The sequence below is a fragment of the Petromyzon marinus genome, chromosome 17 (assembly GCF_048934315.1).
Source record: "Petromyzon marinus isolate PM22_M1 ecotype Great Lakes invasive population chromosome 17, UKy_Petmar_22M1.pri1.0, whole genome shotgun sequence".
Taxonomy (NCBI): domain Eukaryota; kingdom Metazoa; phylum Chordata; class Hyperoartia; order Petromyzontiformes; family Petromyzontidae; genus Petromyzon; species Petromyzon marinus.
In genome coordinates, this window is record NC_133683.1 from 18,758,222 (window position 1) to 18,778,980 (window position 20,759).

The 20,759-nt window shown below is 45.3% G+C and overlaps 1 protein-coding gene across 7 annotated transcripts in view; it reads right to left on the bottom strand.

Annotated features, from left to right (window-relative positions):
- The window catches only part of LOC116943217 (neurexin-1-like), a 394,340-nt gene that overhangs the window by 363,841 nt on the left and 9,740 nt on the right, over positions 1-20,759 (bottom strand). For all 7 annotated transcript variants that reach the window (XM_032955895.2, XM_076067700.1, XM_032955893.2 and 4 more), the window contains exon 2: positions 9,899-11,652. In XM_032955895.2, the coding sequence (XP_032811786.2) occupies positions 9,899-10,769 (871 nt within the window). In that variant the 5' untranslated portion in view covers positions 10,770-11,652. The remainder of the gene's footprint in view (positions 1-9,898; positions 11,653-20,759) is intronic.

A 20,759-nucleotide genomic window follows, 5' to 3' on the forward strand; every position in this document is an offset into this window, starting at 1 on the left:
TAGGCACAATCAGGCCCTTTGATGTAAGCGCTGTGTAGTCGTTAGCACTGCGCTTGTCATTTAGCGCAATCTCGACTCGTTTGCACCTGCAACCGGCTGCTGTGGCTCCGTTTCAATGTGGGCAACTTTTTTTTGTTAAATGCCATCAACATCGTCATTGCGAAAGTCCTCCTCGTCACAAATCAGCATTGGTATATTTTTCCGAAGTTCCAATGTCATCATCATTCTCAATTCGATCATCATCATCATTGCGCTTCTGCGGCCGTCTGGAACGATCTTCCTTCCGATATTAAGAAGCCACCGGAGCTATGCGCACTTTCAAGTGTAGATTTAAAACTAATTTGTTTAGAACTTATTTTTGTGTTTAGTTTGTTGTCCATCCCCCGCATCTCCAATTAGCACGGTTGGCTGCATACGGTGCGAAAAACGTTCATACGTAAAATGTAAAAAGTGGGCCAGGCCGCCACTGTTGAGTCCGCCCATCCTGCTGTCTCCAATCTTTTGATTTGCGGACAATGCATGACCCCCACGGAACGCCTCGTAGGTGCGTGCCACTGCACTTTCGCCATGACCCCCCCCTCTCCCTTACCCACCAAAAAAGCCACTACAGCTCCCACAATGATTATTCTTTTTTTCAAACGTGATGCTCCAGTGCACGGTTGAGAAGAAATGTCTTCATCATCATCAGTCATGATCAGTGCACTGCTAGGATAAAGGCCTACCCAAGTCGTCGCCATGCCTCGCCAAACCCGCAAAGCAGCTTATGAGCGAGCCGATTTCATTGCACCGACTCTGTGATGTGAACTGACTGTGAGACGCGTCCCATTAGTAGTTGGCTGACACTTTGTCGTCATTCTTGATCGCGAGCACGACTGTTGACCACCGTGGAACAAGCTTCTTGAGAGTAAATAACAAATTAGTGAGGTAATCCACGTGGGCAATTTCGTGCACCTCGTGAGCCGACGGTACATTGCTCTTCACTGCGACCGCATTTCTTCCAATTATCTTGCCGCGAGTAAGCAAGCTGAAGAGACTCGTAACAAAAACACGTTTTTTGTTATTTCCTTTGAACCTATCTACGTGACTTTACCGAAAGACCCAAATAATATGAATTCCTGCAAGTCACGAAAGCTTTAAGTCAAGGTTTGCAAGGCTTCATCTTCTTTGGTTCTTTCGGTAAAGTCACGTAGAATGAGAATAAAATAATACATTGATAAAATAAAATAACACAATAAAATTCTCACGACGTTTCGGCCACAACACAAGCGGCTTTCATCAGGTGAAGGGACGAGACTGTCTGGAGGACAGCGCTCGCTCCAGTCTCGTCCCTTCACCTGATGAAGGTCGCTTGTGTTGTGGCCGAAACGTCGTGAGAATTTTATTGTGTTATTTTATGTTATCAATTTATTATTTTATTCTCATTCTACGTGACTTTACCGAAAGAACCAAAGAAGATGAATCCTTGCAGTCACAAAAGCTTTAAATCGAAATTTGCAAGGCTTCCAAAAATCATCACTCGCTTCAGGACAACTGTGCAACATGAGCATTCGGCTGTAACATTTTGGGAATGAGCAAAAAAAACCCTCCTGTGAGTTGTAAAGAATTTAAACACCACCTCAATAATACGTTTCTTTAATGCATGCATGAATACTCCTCCGTTAGAATAGTTGTTGTGTGGGCCAGGGTAAAAAATGCTGCAGAAACTGGCAGCTTCATTTTCATTATTGCATGCTCTTCCAAGGGAATAAACATCGCTTACATTTGAAATCTCAACTTGTTATGTTGCTCTCAGTGGTCCAAATCTTTCACAACTCCAGACGGAGTCCATTCCCAATTAATCCAGATTTGTAGGAGCGAAAGGCTGGAGCGAACGTTAATGCGAGCAAAAATCTTTACCAGTCTCTGTTTTCGACTGCAATTATGAATTCACATCAATTATCACTCTCAAACGAACACATACTCTACGTGTTTGGAGAGCTGGACCCTCTCCCTAAGTGGCATAGGTGTTTATCAAATGCTGATTTTTTTCTAGGTTTTTTTGTGCGTGTTAAACACGCACACAAAGCTACGTATCATGTTAGTGAAGTAAAGAAAAGTGTTAAATGCAGTGCAGAACACAGCGCCTACTCTGTGAATCTATTTGTGGACCGGCAATGTTTTGCCTTAAGCTGTTTCTTCAATTTATGGCCATTGTAAGCCTTAGTTTCTTCAATGTTAGGGTCTATTGATAGATGGAGGTAAATGCTCATGGACAAAGCGACACAATCCTATGAATCTGTCCAGACTTATAGGACGGTTTTAATGTTCTGGAATGGCGCTTAATTTTAATTTGCGAGGCATCTATTTATTGATTTCCTTTATACGTGCGCTCTTCATCGGAAGTGATGTGGGAGGGGGTTGCATTGGCAGCCCGACCAACTCGAAGCTCCGCTCACTTTATTTGTTCTTCCCGAGGGGCCCGGACTCGACGTCACACCTTTTGACAATGTGATTGGTGCTCAGCTCGAGCCTCCACGCCCCAGACAAACTTTTGACAGGAATCTGTCAAAGCAAAGCGATGAAAGAATCCATCAGGAGGCTGGTTTGACCTCCGCGCTGGGCTTTCGATTAAGAGCGATTTCTCTTGGTCTGGCCGACACTTTAAGAACAACTACAACGACGGAGGCCCGGCGGACGTGGGGGGGAGGGCGACAATCTGGTCGCACCGGCTCGCTTGCACGGCTAAATCTTTTTTTTTTTTATCAGGGCGTCCACTCTACACTCTGGGTGCTCCATCGACCCACGGTTAGTGAGACTTACGGGCCCGTGACTCACGAACACCCCCCTCCCACCAACAATTTTTTTTTCCCGTTAAACAGAGGCCCCCAGCACCCCTAACACGTCGCCTTTCGCGACCAATATTCATTTTTTGTTGGGAAAAAAAAAATCGCCCGATGCTGCTTGATGTAATTATTCCAGCGAAATATCAAGATACTCACATTGTAAACGTTGTGGATTTACTCTCCGATACACCGGTGGGGCGAAGTGGCAACTAATTGTCACGTTTTGTTCACGTGGGTTATTATATTGACACGATCTAACCCACAAAAAAATAAAAAAACCCTTTGTTGTGAAGAGTGCCCCACCTCGACCAAACCCCTTTAGCTTGCTCCCTTACACCCTCAGCCCACATCCCATATCCAGCCAACCCCCTGGTCACTGTTGGAGTCACTCCTTTAAGACCGTCTGCATTGTTGACTCTCGTCACCTCCACCCCTGTTCAAGTCCCTTGACCACGGGCTACCTCGTGATTGACTGCTCGCCCGTTCAAGAGGCCTCTCTTCGACATTCACGTCGCCACTGTGGCCTTCTCGCCTCGCGTTTGTTTCATTCACATCGCCCTGTCCGTTCTTGCTTTCATTCAGCTTTTGCCACCACATATGGTGTTCACCCCCCCCCCCCCTCCCATGGCGTGTGCAGAATCTTCAGATGTTTCCTTTTGTATGATTTGGGAATTATTATACAGTAGAAACCCCTCTTGATGACGGTAATTTGGTTCCGCGAAGCCGGCCGTCAAGTGATTATAGGAAATGCACGTTACAGGCTTAATTCGTTCCCATAGCATCAAAAGGTACCCTTTTTCACCCAATAAACGTACTTTATAATACTTAAACAATGGATATAAATACATAAAGATACTAACAACGTTAAAAACACAATATTAAAAGAAACATGGTTAATCAATGCATGCATTAATATTCACTGTACCTACAACAGCCTGTCTTTAACAGAGGAATGGTCGCTAAGTGAACACATTGGGCTCTATGGAGGCACTACACTACTATACAGTACACTATACACTACACTACTATACACTACTATACACTACACTACTATACACTACACTACTATACACTACACTACTATACACTACTATACACTACACTACTATACACTACACTACTATACACTACACTACTATACACTACACTACTATACACTACACTATACACTACACTATACACTACTATACAGTACACTATACAATACACTACTATACACTACACTACTATACACTACACTACTATACACTACACTACTATACACTACACTACTATACACTACACTATACACTATACTATACACTACTATACAGTACACTATACACTACACTACTATACACTACACTACTATACACTACACTACTATACACTACTATACACTACCGTATACACTACATTACTATACACTACACTACTATACACTACACTACACTATACACTACTATAGACTATACTACTATACACTACACTACTATACACTACACTACTATACACTACACTATACACTACACTATACACTACTATACAGTATACTATACACTACACTACTATACACTACACTACTATACACTACACTTTACACTACACTACTATACACTACACTACTATACACTACACTACTATACACTACTATACACTACACTACTATACACTACACTACTATACACTGCACTACTATACACTACACTACTATACACTACACGATACACTACACTACTATACACTACACTACTATACACTACACTACTATACACTACACTATACACTACACTACTATACACAACACTACTATACACTACCATACACTACTATACACTACACTATACACTACACTACTATACACTACACTACTATACACTACACTACTATACACCACTACTATACACCACACTATACTACTATACACTACACTATTATACACTACACTACTATTCACTACACTACTATACACTACACTACTATACACTACTATACACTGCACTACTATACACTACTATACACTACACTACTATACACTACACTATACACTACACTACTATGCACAACACTACTATACACTACACTATACACTACTATACACTACACTATACACTACTATACACTACACTACTATACACTACACTATACACTACACTATACACTACTATACACTGCACTATACACTACTATACACTACTATACACTACACTACTATACACTACACGATACACTACACTACTATACACTACACTACTATAGACTATACTATACACTACACTACTATACACTACACTACTATACACTACACTGTACACTACTATACACCACTATACACTACACTATACACTACACTATACACTACACTATACACTACACTACTATACACTACTATACACTACACTACTATACACTACACTATACACTACTATACACTACACTACTATACACTACTTTACACTACTATGCACTACACTATGCACTACACTATACACTACACTATACACTACACTACTACACACTACTATACACTACTATACACTACTACTATACACTACTATACACTGCACTATACACTACACTATACACTACACTACTATATACTACATATTGGGCTTTATGGAGGCCCGTCGTTAGGTGATTAGTTGTTAACAGGGGTGGTCGTTAAGAGGGGTTCTCCTGTATTGTAAATTATTACTTTTAATTAAATACACCGTGAATACTAGAGTGTATTTTCTATATAAAAATTATCCTATAGGAGTCGCTGCTTAAACGCTGCTAATTATTCAGTTGTCACAGAATCCATATGCTTCTTTATTTAAATGTATGTATTTTTTTAAGGAATGCAGTTTCACGCGACGTGTCATGCGCTGCCACAGCCATCTGCCTTCCCTCATTGCTCTGCCGCTGTTACTCTTGAGATAAGCGTACATTTGCACAATGCATCACTTCCCCGCAACATCATCTACATAGCTGCAGATATGCCCGTTATGCTGAAGGGGGCACCGATGTCATTTCACTGCTTGCAATGCTTTTGGATTTTCGCAAACAAATGAAATGGCAAACCACTTTGGAAATTAAATTATGAATATTTAATTTCCACACATAAGCGATGTTTTCAGGGGGGCCAAGCCCTGTCCCCCAATCTATTCCCCCAACCGCCTTCTAACCAGCGCATAGTTATCAGCGTCTTTGCTTGAGTCGTATTTCTATGGTGAATGGAGTTGGGTTTTTTTTAGAGTTTCAAGTGACACTGTTAGGCGAAGGTATAGCGTGGTGGCGTAGCTACCCCGTGCGCAGGCTGTGCAACTGGACCGGGGCTCGTATAGGCTGGAGGGGCCCAGTTGCTAAGCTGCAAAGCACAGGGAAATAAAACATGGGGACCTCATTTAACTCTTTGCACCAGGGCCTCCGGTGCAAGGCTATACCACTGAAAACTATTAATTACGAGGATTAGCATGACATTACTTTTATATAACGCCGCACGTTAAATAAACGTACGATGGAACATATGCTCGTAATAATACTGAATTGCCATTCTGTACATTGCAGTCCAATTTTTTCGAAGGTATTTGCCAATCCAATTTCATTAGATCCGGCGTGAACTTATATGATTGCGTGCTTTTAAGACTGGGCGATATTTCTTCGGTTTGATATCACAACAAACATCGTGGATAATGGAAGTGCAATTCCTCCTGGTGACATCGTAATGGCACCGTCGCACAGCGAGAGGCAGTGAATCACCGCTTGATTGAAATCGCCGCTGCACAGTTTTGTGCATCCCCGCTGTAAAAAAAAGGGGTGAATGGGATGCAGTAAACGACAGCGGCTAAAGCTGCGGATGGAGTGTACTCGTCAGATTTGTGCATTTCAATCAACGGACAAAGTGGGAAAAAAATATATTTATTTATACGTTTGGCGCAGGCCCGAAACAAAAAAAAGACTTAACCTTTTTTTTCGTTAGCCACATTTAACACGTGTAAAGTGCTGCAGTGGAACCAGCAGTAAAATTGACACCACTTACCCACATGGTGGAAACATTAACGTCGGTTCCATTGACTTGCCGAAGTTAAAGATCGTGACACTATTAGCAATTGTGGGCCTCTGTGTGCCGCGTTATTGCCAAATTAACTACTCAATTCCATTTACTCCGAGTAATGTGTCCATTACTTAAAGGGCTGATATTAAAATTAGGATCGTCCCGTTAATCTGAGAATGAGCACTGACGCATCGCAATATTAGGCGGTCGGTGAATGAGTAAATACATTTTTAAAAGTCGTCTGCATGGCGTAGCGAAAATCACTCTCACCACGTATGCCACCAAGTGGGGGGAGGGGGAGGGAAACGCCATAAAAGTTATCGATAAAATCACCGTAGCATTTTCACCAAACCCGAGGCATTGTATACTTTTATGTCGTGCATGTAACAGGACGAGTGCATACGTGCGCACGTGTGCAACCTGCGACCAGTGAACATGACGGCGAGGCTAAAGCAGTCACCAGCGTTATCTCAAACTTAATTAGGACTCTCTTCTGCGTGTTCATCGTTTCATCTTTAAACATCAAATACAGTTTTGGAAAAAAAAATCACCGTGACATTAGAGCGTCTGCAATGAAAACAGAGAGAGAGAAATGTTATATGTGAACAATTGTAAAACACACTTGTAGTTTGGCCAAACTCTTTTTATATATATAAATAAAAGAAATGCGTAAAGAGGCAATTTCATTTCCGAATGCCAGCGTTAACCACTTTCACCTGTGAGTGGATTTTTCTTGGTGGAGTGGTAAATCAAAAAGGCAGCCGTGCAAAATCCATAATTATGTGCTCAATGATGAGTGTGAAAACACTGTTAATATCAACCTTTTAACACACACACACACACAACATTTGCGGGCATGTTCTGCAGGCTATCCGCAGAATTTACCAACATCTTCTTGACCCAGCAATGTCACGTTATCAGCAATATGAACACAAACTATCGAATAGTATTCCCAAGCCACAGAAGTAGACGACATTTCTTTTCGAGATCCACAGATGTAAGTAAACAAAAACATATTTGTGGGCGGCGGCGGGGGGGGGGGAAGCAAACCAACAAATCACAACCAACAATAAAAATCAAACAATAATTCAACACCGAAAGAGAAAGCAAATATTTTACCGTTCCTTCTAAACAAATAGAGAACGACTCTTTTTTTTAAGCTCTTAAATTAAATAAATATCACTGTCTAGGCGGAGCGAGGGACAGACGCTGGGAAGAAAGGGAATCGCTCCGAGGGAGGGAGGCAGGCAGGCAGTTGGCTAGACGGGGACCGGCGGAGCTGTTGGGGACATTAATAATACACCGCGAGCGCTCTCGCACCACCGACTGCTGTGCCGTCTCACCACGCGTATTTGTTACACGGCTGCGCAAAGGCGTCGTTTTACTGCCGCTCAGCGACGTCAAGAAAAGAAAAAACAGCTCTGGAAAAGCCGCTTCATGGAACTGGAGCACGTGGGGTGGGCCACGCTCAGACGAAGCCCGGCTGGGCTTGGCCTCCGTTCTAACAGTTTGTCCACTCGGTTTCATGGAACCCTGTGGGGTTGGTTGGGAGGGGTGAGACGTTGTTGTGGGTGCTGGTTGGAGGTTGTGGTGGTGGTGGTGGTGGCCGGTGATGGTGGTGATGGGTTTGTACAATAGGTCTTTAATAAAGGGAGTTATTACCTTATATTTGTTTACATTACAAGTACAACTTGTACAACTGCATGCTGTTGCCTTAGGGGACGTGTGCGTGCAATAAAGCGCACTTCAAAGTCTTACGTAAATAAATATGCTTGAAAATAAATGTACAATTTCACATTTGGAGACGTGTATATTATTTGATAAAGCAAGCGATCGGGTGACGTGTAATGGAAGAAGGTCAGTTCAACGCGACGCCTTTGGCAACGTGAACGGGTCGGGCAAGTTGCAGGGTTTCTGGTGAACGTGAACACGACGACGATGACACGCGGTATCCACAGACACACGAAACAAATGACATCATGAACACAACCAGTGACACAGACAGGTCATAATGTATGCATGCATGTTGGACTTCTTTCTCATCGTACATAGCCAACCGCGATAATCGGATGCGTGGGGAAGGACAACAAACTAGCAACAAAAAGCAGTTCTAAACAAATTAGTTTTCAATCTAGATTTACAAGTGCATAGCTCCAGTGGCTTCCTAACATCGGAAGGAACGGCGTTCCAAATTTTCAGAGAGCACACACGCACACACTCAGCACTACTCTTCTTGAAGTATGTCTATAAAATCACCCTCGTTAAATTAGACAAAACGGGCTCGACTCCCCATGGCAGCCACTGGCCAGGAGTCCGATAGCAGGGGTGACGAGGTGCCATTTGTACGCTTCGATTTTCTCGAGACGTCGACTGAAGAGGCCAGCATGTTAATATTCTGTCTGGCTTATTCTGCAACGTTGACGCCACCTTTCGCACCGTCCACGGATTTGAGATTTCCGCGCGGAATAAACCACGCTGGGGCCGACTCGCCGCTGAATAAAAATGGACGTGTGGAAAACAATCCCCTAAACAGCGACGAGTGGACAGAGATTAATGAGCTCTTTCCAGCAGATGATTTTTGAAATTTGACAAGCACAGGCACGCACGGCCTGGCCTCCAATCCAGATAAGGGCACTGGATGATACATTTATACCGAAAACAAACGGCAAACGTTATTAAACGGGCGCAGAGTCAGGCTAAATCCGACCGTACTGTGATTATAACAGATTATAAATGGGTATAATTACAATGTTTAGTGGATTTCAGTCTGCTTAATTAATGGGTGAGGAATGGGTATGGGTTAGAGCGGGGGGGGGGGGGGGGATGGGAGTTTTGGGAGCTGTAGGGGGATCAGTTTGGGGGGGACACGTGGGTAGAGAATATACATTTTTAAATCTATATTGAAAACTCATTTATTAAGAACTGCATTTTGTATTGAGTTTGTTGTCCTTCCCGGTCGGCTCTTTACGGTGCGAAAGAAGTTCAACGTGCCATCCGTAGAATCGGCAGTTAAATCACCAAGCCGATAATCATCACACGGCGGCCACCACTGCTTCGTTACCTTCGTCGCAGTACCGCCCCTCGAATCCCGTGCCGGCGCAGTCGCAGAAGGCCTCGCCGTCCAGCACGGAGCAAAGGCCTCCGTTCTCGCACGGGTTGCGCTCGGTGCACACCCTCTCCGCCTCCGTGCCCACTCCCTGGCTCCCCACCAGCTCCGGCACCGAAAAGAAGCCGCCGCCGCCGCCACCCGGCCAGTGGCCCTCATCGGCGCTGTAGCGCAGGTCCAGCAGCGTGCCGCTGAACGGGAACTCCCTGTCGGCCGCCGCGTGCGCGGGGACGTCCGCGGGGACGCCGCCCACGAACAGGTCGCTAGGAGGCCGGCGCCTGCCGGTAGAGGCGACCAAGCCGTGGCCCTGCCCGTGGCCCTGCCCGTGCCCGTGGCCGTGCCCGTGGCCAAAGCTGTGGCCGAGCTGCGCGCGGTCGAGCGACACGGCCCGCGCCACCTGGTTTTCCCCATCCACAGAGAGCTCGACGCGCCGCCCGTCGCGCCGCACCTGTACCCGGTGCCAGCGGCCGTCGTCCACGCGGCTTCCGCTCAGCACCAGCGCCTCCACGCTGCACGAGAGGCCCGCGCGCAGCCGCAGGCGGCCGTCGGAGAGGGACGTCGCCAGGAAGCCGCACGCTCCCCGGTCTCTGCCGCCGCCGCCGCCATCGTCTTGGTACAGCACCATGCCCCGGCTCTGGTTGGTGCGCATCTGGAAGCTCAGCTCTCCGCCAGCGGGGGCCGTTTTGGACGACGCCCCCGCGGAGCCGGATTCCCAGCGCTCAAAGCGGGCCCACTGTCCGCTTGAGCCGCTAAACTCCAGGCCGTGACTCCGGGAGGCCGCCAGCGTTGCCAGCAGGAGTTGCAGTGTCACCGAAGCCGAACCCATCGTCGCCGGAGCAGCGGGTGAAACAAACACTGACCTTCCTTGCCCGCTGCCAGCCGGTTTGTGCTTCAGAATTGTTGGCCGGGGATATTGACCACCTCACTTGTGCTCGCTTTTCGGCAGTTGAGCTTCTCTAGGAGTCTCAGCGTGCTTTAATCTTATGAGCCCGGCGTTCATTGGTACAGCTCCACTCGGCGTTGCTATCTTCCATAGAGGAGAATGTCAATGCAGTTTGCGCGATTGTTTGCGGCGCGGCTCTGCCGTTGCCTTAGCCGAGACAGCAGTGGTCGTTTCATTAATTAGTTGCATAGGTTTTTGTCTTGTTGTAATCGCCGGCTGCTCGGTGTTTTGCGGATCGATCTGGCAGACGAGTCATTTGATACCATCACTAAAGAGTATGACCCATTACGGTGAAACTGCAAGGACAGGCTTTAACAAGGTACTGACAAAATCAGTAATGGGAGCTGTTGGTGAAATTCTAATCCGCAAAAAAAGATTATCTTCTCCTTATTTTGGACTGGTAGAAATGCATTTAATGTAAGCTCCCATGAAAAAAAAGTGCACACGATCGGAGACCTTAAAGCAGTTGAAGGATTGCAGGGTTGAAAAAATGTGATAGTTTAACCGCCCAGTTTGGGAGGAAGAGAGCCACAGATGAGATTAGATGCTCGCGGAAAAAAAATATTCTTTCTGATTTATGTCCTGCAGAAGGCTTCTTGTTAGGAATTGGGAATATCCCAGACAGCTAGAGTTGTCACGATCCCACGAGGCATAAAGTACCGAGCCAGAACAGATTGATTTGTGATGTTTCCAAGCACATGTAGGATTTTTCTCCCTCGCAAGTAGACTTGTCATAAAATTCTGACTCGACCGCCGTAGACAACTTCTGTGGAGGACAAGAGACAAAGAGAGGCACAGAGAGAGAGAGAGATAAAGAGAGGGGCATAATGCAATAGAAGCCCAATTAGTAATTCAGCCTCCGTAGCTATGGAGAAGTGAAACTGGCAGAGCTCCACACAGGAACGAGTGCGAAACACCTCCCACCACGACAAAGGCAACTTCATATACCACAAGTCCCCATTGTTTGCAATGGTCCTTTGATAGGACGTCGCTACCCCACTCCACTCGCGCAGTGTCCAACACCAACCCATTGAACTTCAAAGATAATTTCATTTGCTCAACCAGGTAGGGACCCATTACATTTTTGACAGTTTAGACAGTGGCCTGTGCAATTCTCATCGGCTAATGGGTGCTCCGACTGACACCGGAAGTTTATGGACCCGGAAACCCCTGTAAAGAGTCAAAAGAATAAAAGAGGGAGAAAAGACGGGCCGATACAGCTGCACAATGTGTGTGTTTTTATTATTACATATTTGGTTTAAGAATATTACGAAAGGCAATGACCAAATCATTCCGTGTGTACCCGATCTTGTCAGAGATAGGGATCTAAGCAGGCTTGACCCTGGATAGTACTTGGATGGGTGACCACCCATGCACAGACAGACGGTCCCCGTAGGGCTATATGATGGGCAGCAAAGGGCTTGTACCACAAATCCATTGCTGTACTCTACCTCCGTGCTCCAACTTATGCTACTCCCCTCCTCCAAATAACCCCATCGTGACCCGCACGGCATAGCGAAGCCCTCCCTCATCTCCGCAGTGGATTGAGAAAATGGCTCTACTTGCACGCAACATTTAAAAAAAACAATAATAATCAGGTCTATTTAGAACTGGCCTGACTCTGTTGTCTTTCCTCCGCATTTCCGATTATCATGGCTGGCTACCTACGGTGCAAAATAAGTACAACATACATAGCAACAAAACAACCGCCATTCGCCACTAAGTGGCGGTGATGTCACCACGGCGCTCGTGCCAAGCTATGTGCACTTTAAGGCCGTGTGAAGTGTCGAACGCCGGCTGGCAGGAGGTCACAGGGACAGACCCAAGTGCCATGGGTTGACTGACTGAGATGACTGGCCGATGCACAACCTCTGCCTCCTGATGTGGCAACATATACATACAAAATAACCACCGAGAGAGCACGCTTGCATCGAGCAAAAAAAAAGCTGAGAAAATCCTCCGAGTTTCTGCTACTGCTGCTGCTGCTGCTGCGGTAGAAAGTCCTTTTGTGAATCCGTCGTGTGGAGAAGTTGATCTCTGTGAGCCCCCTCTCAGACCAGGGCGCGCCCCGAGGCCACACCTGGGTGTCGTGTTCCCGGCACTCTCGTTGAACTCGGCACCGCTTCTGTGCCCTGCTGCAGAAGCGCCACGGCGTGCCACGCGACGACGCCGTTTACGTCGCGTATAATTTACGAAGGTATTAGTTTTTTTTATTATTAAATAAATAAGTGCCGCTACGCCGCATTAACGTCGGTGGAAATGTAGTTACGAAAATATATATTGCGTAATCGTTTACACTACAGCTGCACTTTACACGTTTTTTTAAATCCAAGCTTTTATTGGAAAATGTGCAATTAATTGCAGGTTTTGCAAGGAATCTATCTCATTCCTCGGGTGAATGTTTATTCAGGATTTTATTTTAAACTATACAAAACACTTTGTTCAATGCATGCCTGGCGTTTTTTTCCCCATAACCCAAGATAATGCTATTGAAGAGCGGGGATATACGGCCGACGCTTTACCCTCCCGTGCTCTGTCGGTGCAAGCGGTGGCGACGACAAACCTATTGCGCTGTAATTCCTAGGAAGCGTTCGCGAATCTTTTTTTTTGTTCACGGCACGAACGGACGAGGCAGCCAACCCGGCGTCTCAGTCGATGATCGGCCACTGCTGCGCGGCCTCACTCGAGGCACATCGAACAAAGACGGCGGTCACCGCATCATTGTGCCGCGCCTTCAGATGCGCTTCTGCGGCCGTCTGGAACGCTCTTCCTTCCGATATCAGGGAGCCACTGGAGCAGTGTACTTTTAAATCATCTCGATTGAAAACTCATTTCTTTAGAACTGCTTTTAGTGCTGAGTTTGTTCTCCTTTCCCCGCACCTCAGATTAGCACGGTTGGCCACGTACGGTGCGAAAGAAGTTCAACATGCACACATAGCTGAGCTGCCAACTGCCCAAAGCCTCCGAACCTCTCATCTCTCCCAGGCTCTGCTGCGACCGCCACCCTATCCCACCAGTCCCACCATCGCCCACCGCCAACTCCTATTTTACCCTCTTCAACATACATACAGGCAGTGTCGGATTAAGCTAGTGCGGGGCCTGTAGCATGTGATATTATAAAGGGGTCCTAAATAAAAACAAAACACATTAATATTAAAACGCAAATGTTTTACTTGAAATGTAAAGTATTTGTATTTTTTTACTTGCTATACAGCCAGATAATACGACAAATCGCTAACCTTAAACACCCAGTCATTCATAAAAGTTGAAGGCGGTATAGTACTATAGTAATAGAGCAAGTGCAGAATCACTGAACCGGAATTGATAGCTTGAAAGCATTTAGCGTGGGGCCCTTGAAAGTGCGGGGCCCGTAGCATGTGCTACTTTTGCTACGAGGATGTTATGGGCACTGCATACAGGGCCTCAAATGAAGAGTTCAACATCGCACGTTCACAACTCGGACGCGGATAGAGAACAACGCCTCTTCTAGTTCACACCGCGGAGCGCGCAGGCCCAATGCAGGATGTGAAATGGAGGCTTGTGGTCAGGGCCGAGGCTATTCTCGTTCACGAAAAACAAAGCAAAACATTTTAAAGGAAAATAATAAAGGAGAGGCGTTTTTTAGCCATGCAGCTGCTCAAATTCGTGCAAAAATTTGCCCATTTTTGGATAAATTAGTTATGCCTATACGGAATATAGAAGCTTTCACTAATTTTAGGAGCTGTGTATGTGTGTGGTTTTCCTGCACTGCTTCATAATGACCGAAATGTCCATGATAAATCCAACAGGCAATTTGATCATAAAAGCCGTAGCGTTGTTTTGTTGCCTTTACTAGCAGTTACGAGCTGGAAAAAAATAATTTCACTCATCATAACTTGGGCTTACCTTTACCATTTGTGTATTGCATTAACAACAACAACAAACTTGAACTTAAATGACCCAAAAATAAATAACGTGTTTGGCATCGGTTATGGATGCTGGTAAAATGGTAAAGGGATGAGATTGAATAGACAGGATCGCCCCAAAACATTGTAACAGCCCTGGGCTCACATCAATCTCAGACTGGGCCCTGCTTGTAGCAGGGTAATAATGTTTTCGTCACCAGGGATGGTGGATGGAGGAAAAGGTGTCAACATAAGGACCACATGCACCTGCCTGGGATTTAGTCGGGAGTGCGGGGGTGGGGGGCAGGACAGCAATAGCTTGTCATTACCCCATCAATCCGCACCTCCGATCAGCACGGATGGCTGTGTACGGTGCGAAAGAAGTTCAACATACATACATGAATTAACTGATTATTTAAACGTCATTCACATACAGTGAATATGATGGGACTGACTGGATTGTGGTGGCGTGGAGGTGGAGGTGATAGAGATGAGAAAGCTGCTATATTCTTCTGCCATGCTGAGGCAGGGTTACCTGTATTTGTGTTGGGGTATTTTTTTCTTCCTGAAAAGATGATTGTTCACCTTAATCTATATCTCATCTCCGTGAAATGGCTCTGACTCTCACAAGCGCCTGGGAGAGAGCTTACATTTATTTCCAATTGGTTAAGCCCGTGCTCCATAATGTGACCAGATTCGGGCTTTGGATCACTTGTGAACCAGTCCGGGACAAATTTAACGTGGCAATAGACTGCAGCTTTTACCGGCCCGTGTTAAGACTTGGCGTATTCTCCCCGCGGGTGTGCGAAGAGATTGTAGAATGTCAGAAAATCGCTTGCCTCACCCGCCGTACGCGCGAGAGACGAAAATTATTGCTTGTCATGTCGGTTGTATGACTGTACGATTCCAGTCAGAGCCTTCCCCTGGGTTCACGTCTGGGGCTTCCGTCCAAAGTTTTGCTCAAGCAGAAAACGGCAAGGAGCAATTTACCTTTCGTCATCGCTCCAAGATCTCATTCGTCGATTGCCGTACGTTTGCCGCCACGGTGCATGAAACGTTGGTCGGAATGAAGAATTATCTTTTTAATACTATAAAATTTTCGTTTGGACTATTGTGTGTTCTACCATTCATTTAGAAAATGACAGCCCATGGAGTGGACTTCATCTAATTACCGAGAACCACCCGATTGCTCCTAAAGTACAAGACGCACACAAAGGCGCATTTCAGCCACTCAGCGTGGACAATGCACTCGCTGAGTGGCTGGTCACAGGCCTCCTCTTTCACGAGCACCTGCTGGCTCCGGCAGCCCTGAAAGGAGCCGTCCCAACAAGGAGGGAAAGAGACAAACTCAACGACGGGCAGACACGAGCATCACTCTGGCTCCAAGGCGTGCCGAATGTCCTCCAGTTTTACAAATTCTCCACGGCAGCCGTGGGACAATGCGTGTACTTTGATGTGGTGCAACAAACTGAGCACCTTTTTTTTTCTTATTCCAATCGTACTCTCGGTGTGGAGACACGTGACAAAATATGCGTTCGGAACTTTCGCAGAGAAGTGCATGATTCTTGCGGTTTGCGAGCAGCCTGTGGAGGTGGATATCACAGAACTATTGTTGAGAGCTCTTCAAGCAAATATTTACGCATTATTGCATACAGAAGAGCCATCAGGAATTGTAGGACTCTCTTTCAGGAGGGTCCAGCACTGCCCTTTCGTCCTAAAATGTTTTGAGACAATGATACGTGTTTATTATACGAGTGGGAGGAAACGCAAGCACCCGGAGAAAACCCACACGCGCGAGGAGGCAACGCTCTACCCCCCTACGGATGGAGTCGGATAGCGATCGGTCCACTCGCTGTACTGCCCTCTCCAGACAAACCGGGGGATGGCACCTCGACGTGCACGAGAAAGGAGTTTCGCAAACATTTGTGCGGTGATGCGCCAACTCTCGCTGCCTGCCCAGTCGCTGGATTACCGGCCGCGTGCATTGCCGACAACGCAACGCAGCGTTTCTCCTCACTGGGTGCGCTGGACTTTCCCACGCACCGGTCACAAACCAACGTTTTCGTCGGACTTCTTTCCAATTTAAATTAATAAAAATAATTAATGCGATGGGTGTGTGTTTTTTTTTTGGCGCAGTCATTGGTAACCAGATAAAGACCACCAATTTTCCAACGCAGTTTAATCACTGTTTGCACGTATGTACGTTTAACTTTTTTCGCATCGTATACAGCCAACTGTGCTGATCGGAGGTGCGCGGTGGAGGGAAGGACACAAAAAAAATCGATTCTCAAGAAATGAGTTTTCAACCGAGACTTGAATTCGCTTCAGCTACGGTAGACTTCCCAATGTCGGAAGGAGGATCTGAAGCCCGGATTCGGACGCAGGATCTCAACGGGTGTCGGCTCAGGTGCTCTGGGCCCCCTGAGCAACCTGGCCACCTCCCTGAAACTGGAAACTCTTCAACGGCGCTGCCTTGGCCGGCGCATTCTGCGGGAGATGCTACGGGGGATAAACCTGCAACTGGTTTCCGAAGCGCATTGAGATACCGGCAGCGTTGGTCACGGCCCGGAATTATGTAAATTCTTCGCACGTCCATCTGGCACCCAATCCTCACACCTTGGCGTCGTTAATTCCCGAGACTGTTTCGGGAAAGGAGCTTCGTCGTCTCCGTTTTAAAAATGTCAATCGATAAATGCAATGTTTCGGTTGGGAATTGCATTTAAAATTGTGGAGAGACGTTTTATTTCTTTGATCTGCATCTCGGCCTGCCACACAAAGACAAAAAATAACTCGTTTGATCAAAATCAGCCTAAAGCAATGGCAAAGAAGGAGAAAAGTGATTTGATCAAACTAAAAAGGCAAACTTCTGTCATGTACCCTGCTTCTGCAGGTGCCAGAGAGTGATATCAGCAATGTGAACATTATTATTATTTAATTGCAGTGTATTCTTGGTTCTATCAGTAAAGTCACGTAGAAGGGAAACAATAAAATAATAAAAATATAAAACAATACAATTCTCACGACGTGCAACACAAGCAATCATCATCAGGTGTGAAAACCACAACAAGAACATTTGAAAAAAGCGGCGGTTATTTTTAACGTTACATTTTCTTGTTGTGGCTTTCACACCTGATGATGATGATTGCTTGTGTCGCAGTCGAAACGTCGTGATAATTTTATTGTTTTATATTTTTTATTAGTTTATTGTTTCCCTTCTACGCGGTGATTTTACCGAAAGAACCAAGAATATGAATCCCTGCAGTCACGAACGCTTTAAATCAAAATAGATGGACTCGTCCATCTGAACAAACTGTCAAATCGCTCTCCCTGGTGCTGACGTTAAAAATAACCGCCACTTTTTTTCAAATTTTCTTGTTGTGGTTTTCACACCTGATGATGATTGCTTGTGTTGCAGTCGAAACGTCGTGATAATTTTATTGTTTTATATTTTTTATTATTTTATTGTTTCCCTTCTACGCGGTGACTTTACCGAAAGAACCAAGAATATGAATCCCTGCAGTCACGAAAGCTTTAAATCTAAATTTAATTGCAGTGTGTTTTGTGCCATTCATGGATTACGTGGTTTGAAATTATTACAAATCACTTGGAATCGTGTTGTGTTGTCTCACGGATCATGAGCCACGATTTAAACGAATGCACATATATTTAAAGCATTTTGTATGATCAATTCGTACACATTAATTTCATCCCCTTAAATGACATTTTCTGACTGATTTTTTTCTGCTGTGGTATATCTGGACTTTCACAGACCAAAACATGATGAAATATTGAAGTAAGTTTTCTTTGTAGATTCAAAATACAACTGTGATGATTGTATTTCTTCACATGCCTCTTCACGTTTGAACCTTTAAATGATTTAGTAGCAAACTTATGAGCTGTGTGCACATATGCCATCACTACGAACATGTCTATCCGTAATATGTTTTGTATTTCTCCATTTTACAAATTCTGCATTGGACTAGCCATAAGATTTTACTGAAACATCCTCAGCTCTGCTGGTCACTGACATCCGATGAGATGTACGCTGGAGAAGAGCAAAATATCCCGTGGCTTGTGACGTTACCTTGCCACTTAATGTCGGCCCATCTCAAGGTACGTTTTTCTCTCTCTCCATATTTAGCTACAGCTATTTTTGTTATGAGCAAATGCTATTTTTAATTTCCCACATGCATTACAAACTCCCAGGTTTATGAAAGGTTATTCATAGCAAGATCCCTTAACTGCCCGTTCACCTATTGAAATGCAATACCAGTGTCAGCTAAAAAATTTTATCCACTTAAGACACCACCAGAAATGATTTTGCTTATCGCTCTTCAATGTGAGAAAAAATATTCTATCTCATTTGGTTGTCTACTGATCTGTGTTCTTTCACTTATGAAGAAAATCCTACGTGATGGACAGACAACAGTGACTTAAAGGAAGGCCAATTCGCAAGCACCGTTTTCATGAGGCAATTGCCATCGAACTCTAGCAATGATACATACAGTGAGGGAAAAAAGTATTTGATCCCCTGCTGATTTTGTACGTTTGCCCACTGACAAAGAAATGATCAGTCTATAATTTTAATGGTAGGTTTATTTGAACAGTGAGAGACAGAATAACAACAACAACAAAAATCCAGAAAAACGCATGTCAAAAATGTTAAAAATTGATTTGCATTTTAATGAGGGAAATAAGTATTTGACCCCTCTGCAAAACATGACCTAGTACTTGGTGGCAAAACCATTGTTGGCAATCACAGAGGTCAGACGTTTCTTGTAGTTGGCCACCAGGTTTGCACACATCTCAGGAGGGATTTTGTCCCACTCCTCTTTGCAGGTCTTCTCCAAGTAATTAAGGTTTCGAGGCTGACGTTTGGCAACTCGAATCTTCAGCTCCCTCCACAGATTTTATATGGGATTAAGGTCTGGGGACTGGATAGGCCACTCCAGAACCTTAATGTGCTTCTTCTTGAGCCACTCCTTTGTTGCCTTGGCCGTGTGTTTTGGGTCATTGTCATCCACGACCCATTTTCAATGCCCTGGCTGAGGGAAGGAGGTTTTCACCCAAGATTTGACGGTACATGGCCCCGTCCATCGTCCCTTTGATGCAGTAAAGTTGTCCTGTCTCCTTAGCAGAAGAATATCCCCAAAGCATAATGTTTCCACCTCCATGTTTGACGGTGGGGATGGTGTTCTTGGGGTAATAGGCAGCATTCCTCCTTCTCCAAACACGGCGAGTGGAGTTGATGCCAAAGAGCTCCATTTTGGTCTCATCTGACCACAACACTTTCACCCAGTTGTTCTCTGAATCATTCAGATGTTCATTGGCAAACTTCAGACGGGCATGTATATGTGCTTTCTTGAGCAGGGGGACCTTGCGGGCGCTGCAGGATTTCAGTCCTTCACGGCGTAGTGTGTTACCAATTGTTTTCTTGGTGACTATGGTCCCAGCTGCCTTAAGATCATTGACAAGATCCTCCCGTGTAGTTCTGGGCTGATTCCTCACCGTTCTCATGATCATTGCAACTCCACGAGGTGAGATCTTGCATGGAGCCCCAGGCCGAGGGAGATTGACAGTTCTTTTGTGTTTCTTCCATTTGCGAATAATCGCACCAACTGTTGTCACCTCACCAAGCTGCTTGGCAATGGTCTTGTAGCCCATTCCAGCCTTGTGTAGGTCTACAATCTTGTCCCTGACATCCTTGGAGAGCTCTGTGGTCTTGGCCATGGTGGAGAGTTTGGAATCTGATTGATTGCTTCTGTGGACAGGTGTCTTTTATACAGGTAACAAGCTGAGATTAGGAGCACTCCCTTTAAGAGTGTGTTCCTCATCTCAGCTCGTTACCTGTATAAAAGACACCTGGGAGCCAGAAATCTTTCTGATTGAGAGGGGGTCAAATACTTATTTCCCGCATTAAAATGCAAATCAATTTATAACATTTTTGACATGCTTTTTTCTGGATTTTCTTGTTATTCTGTCTCTCACT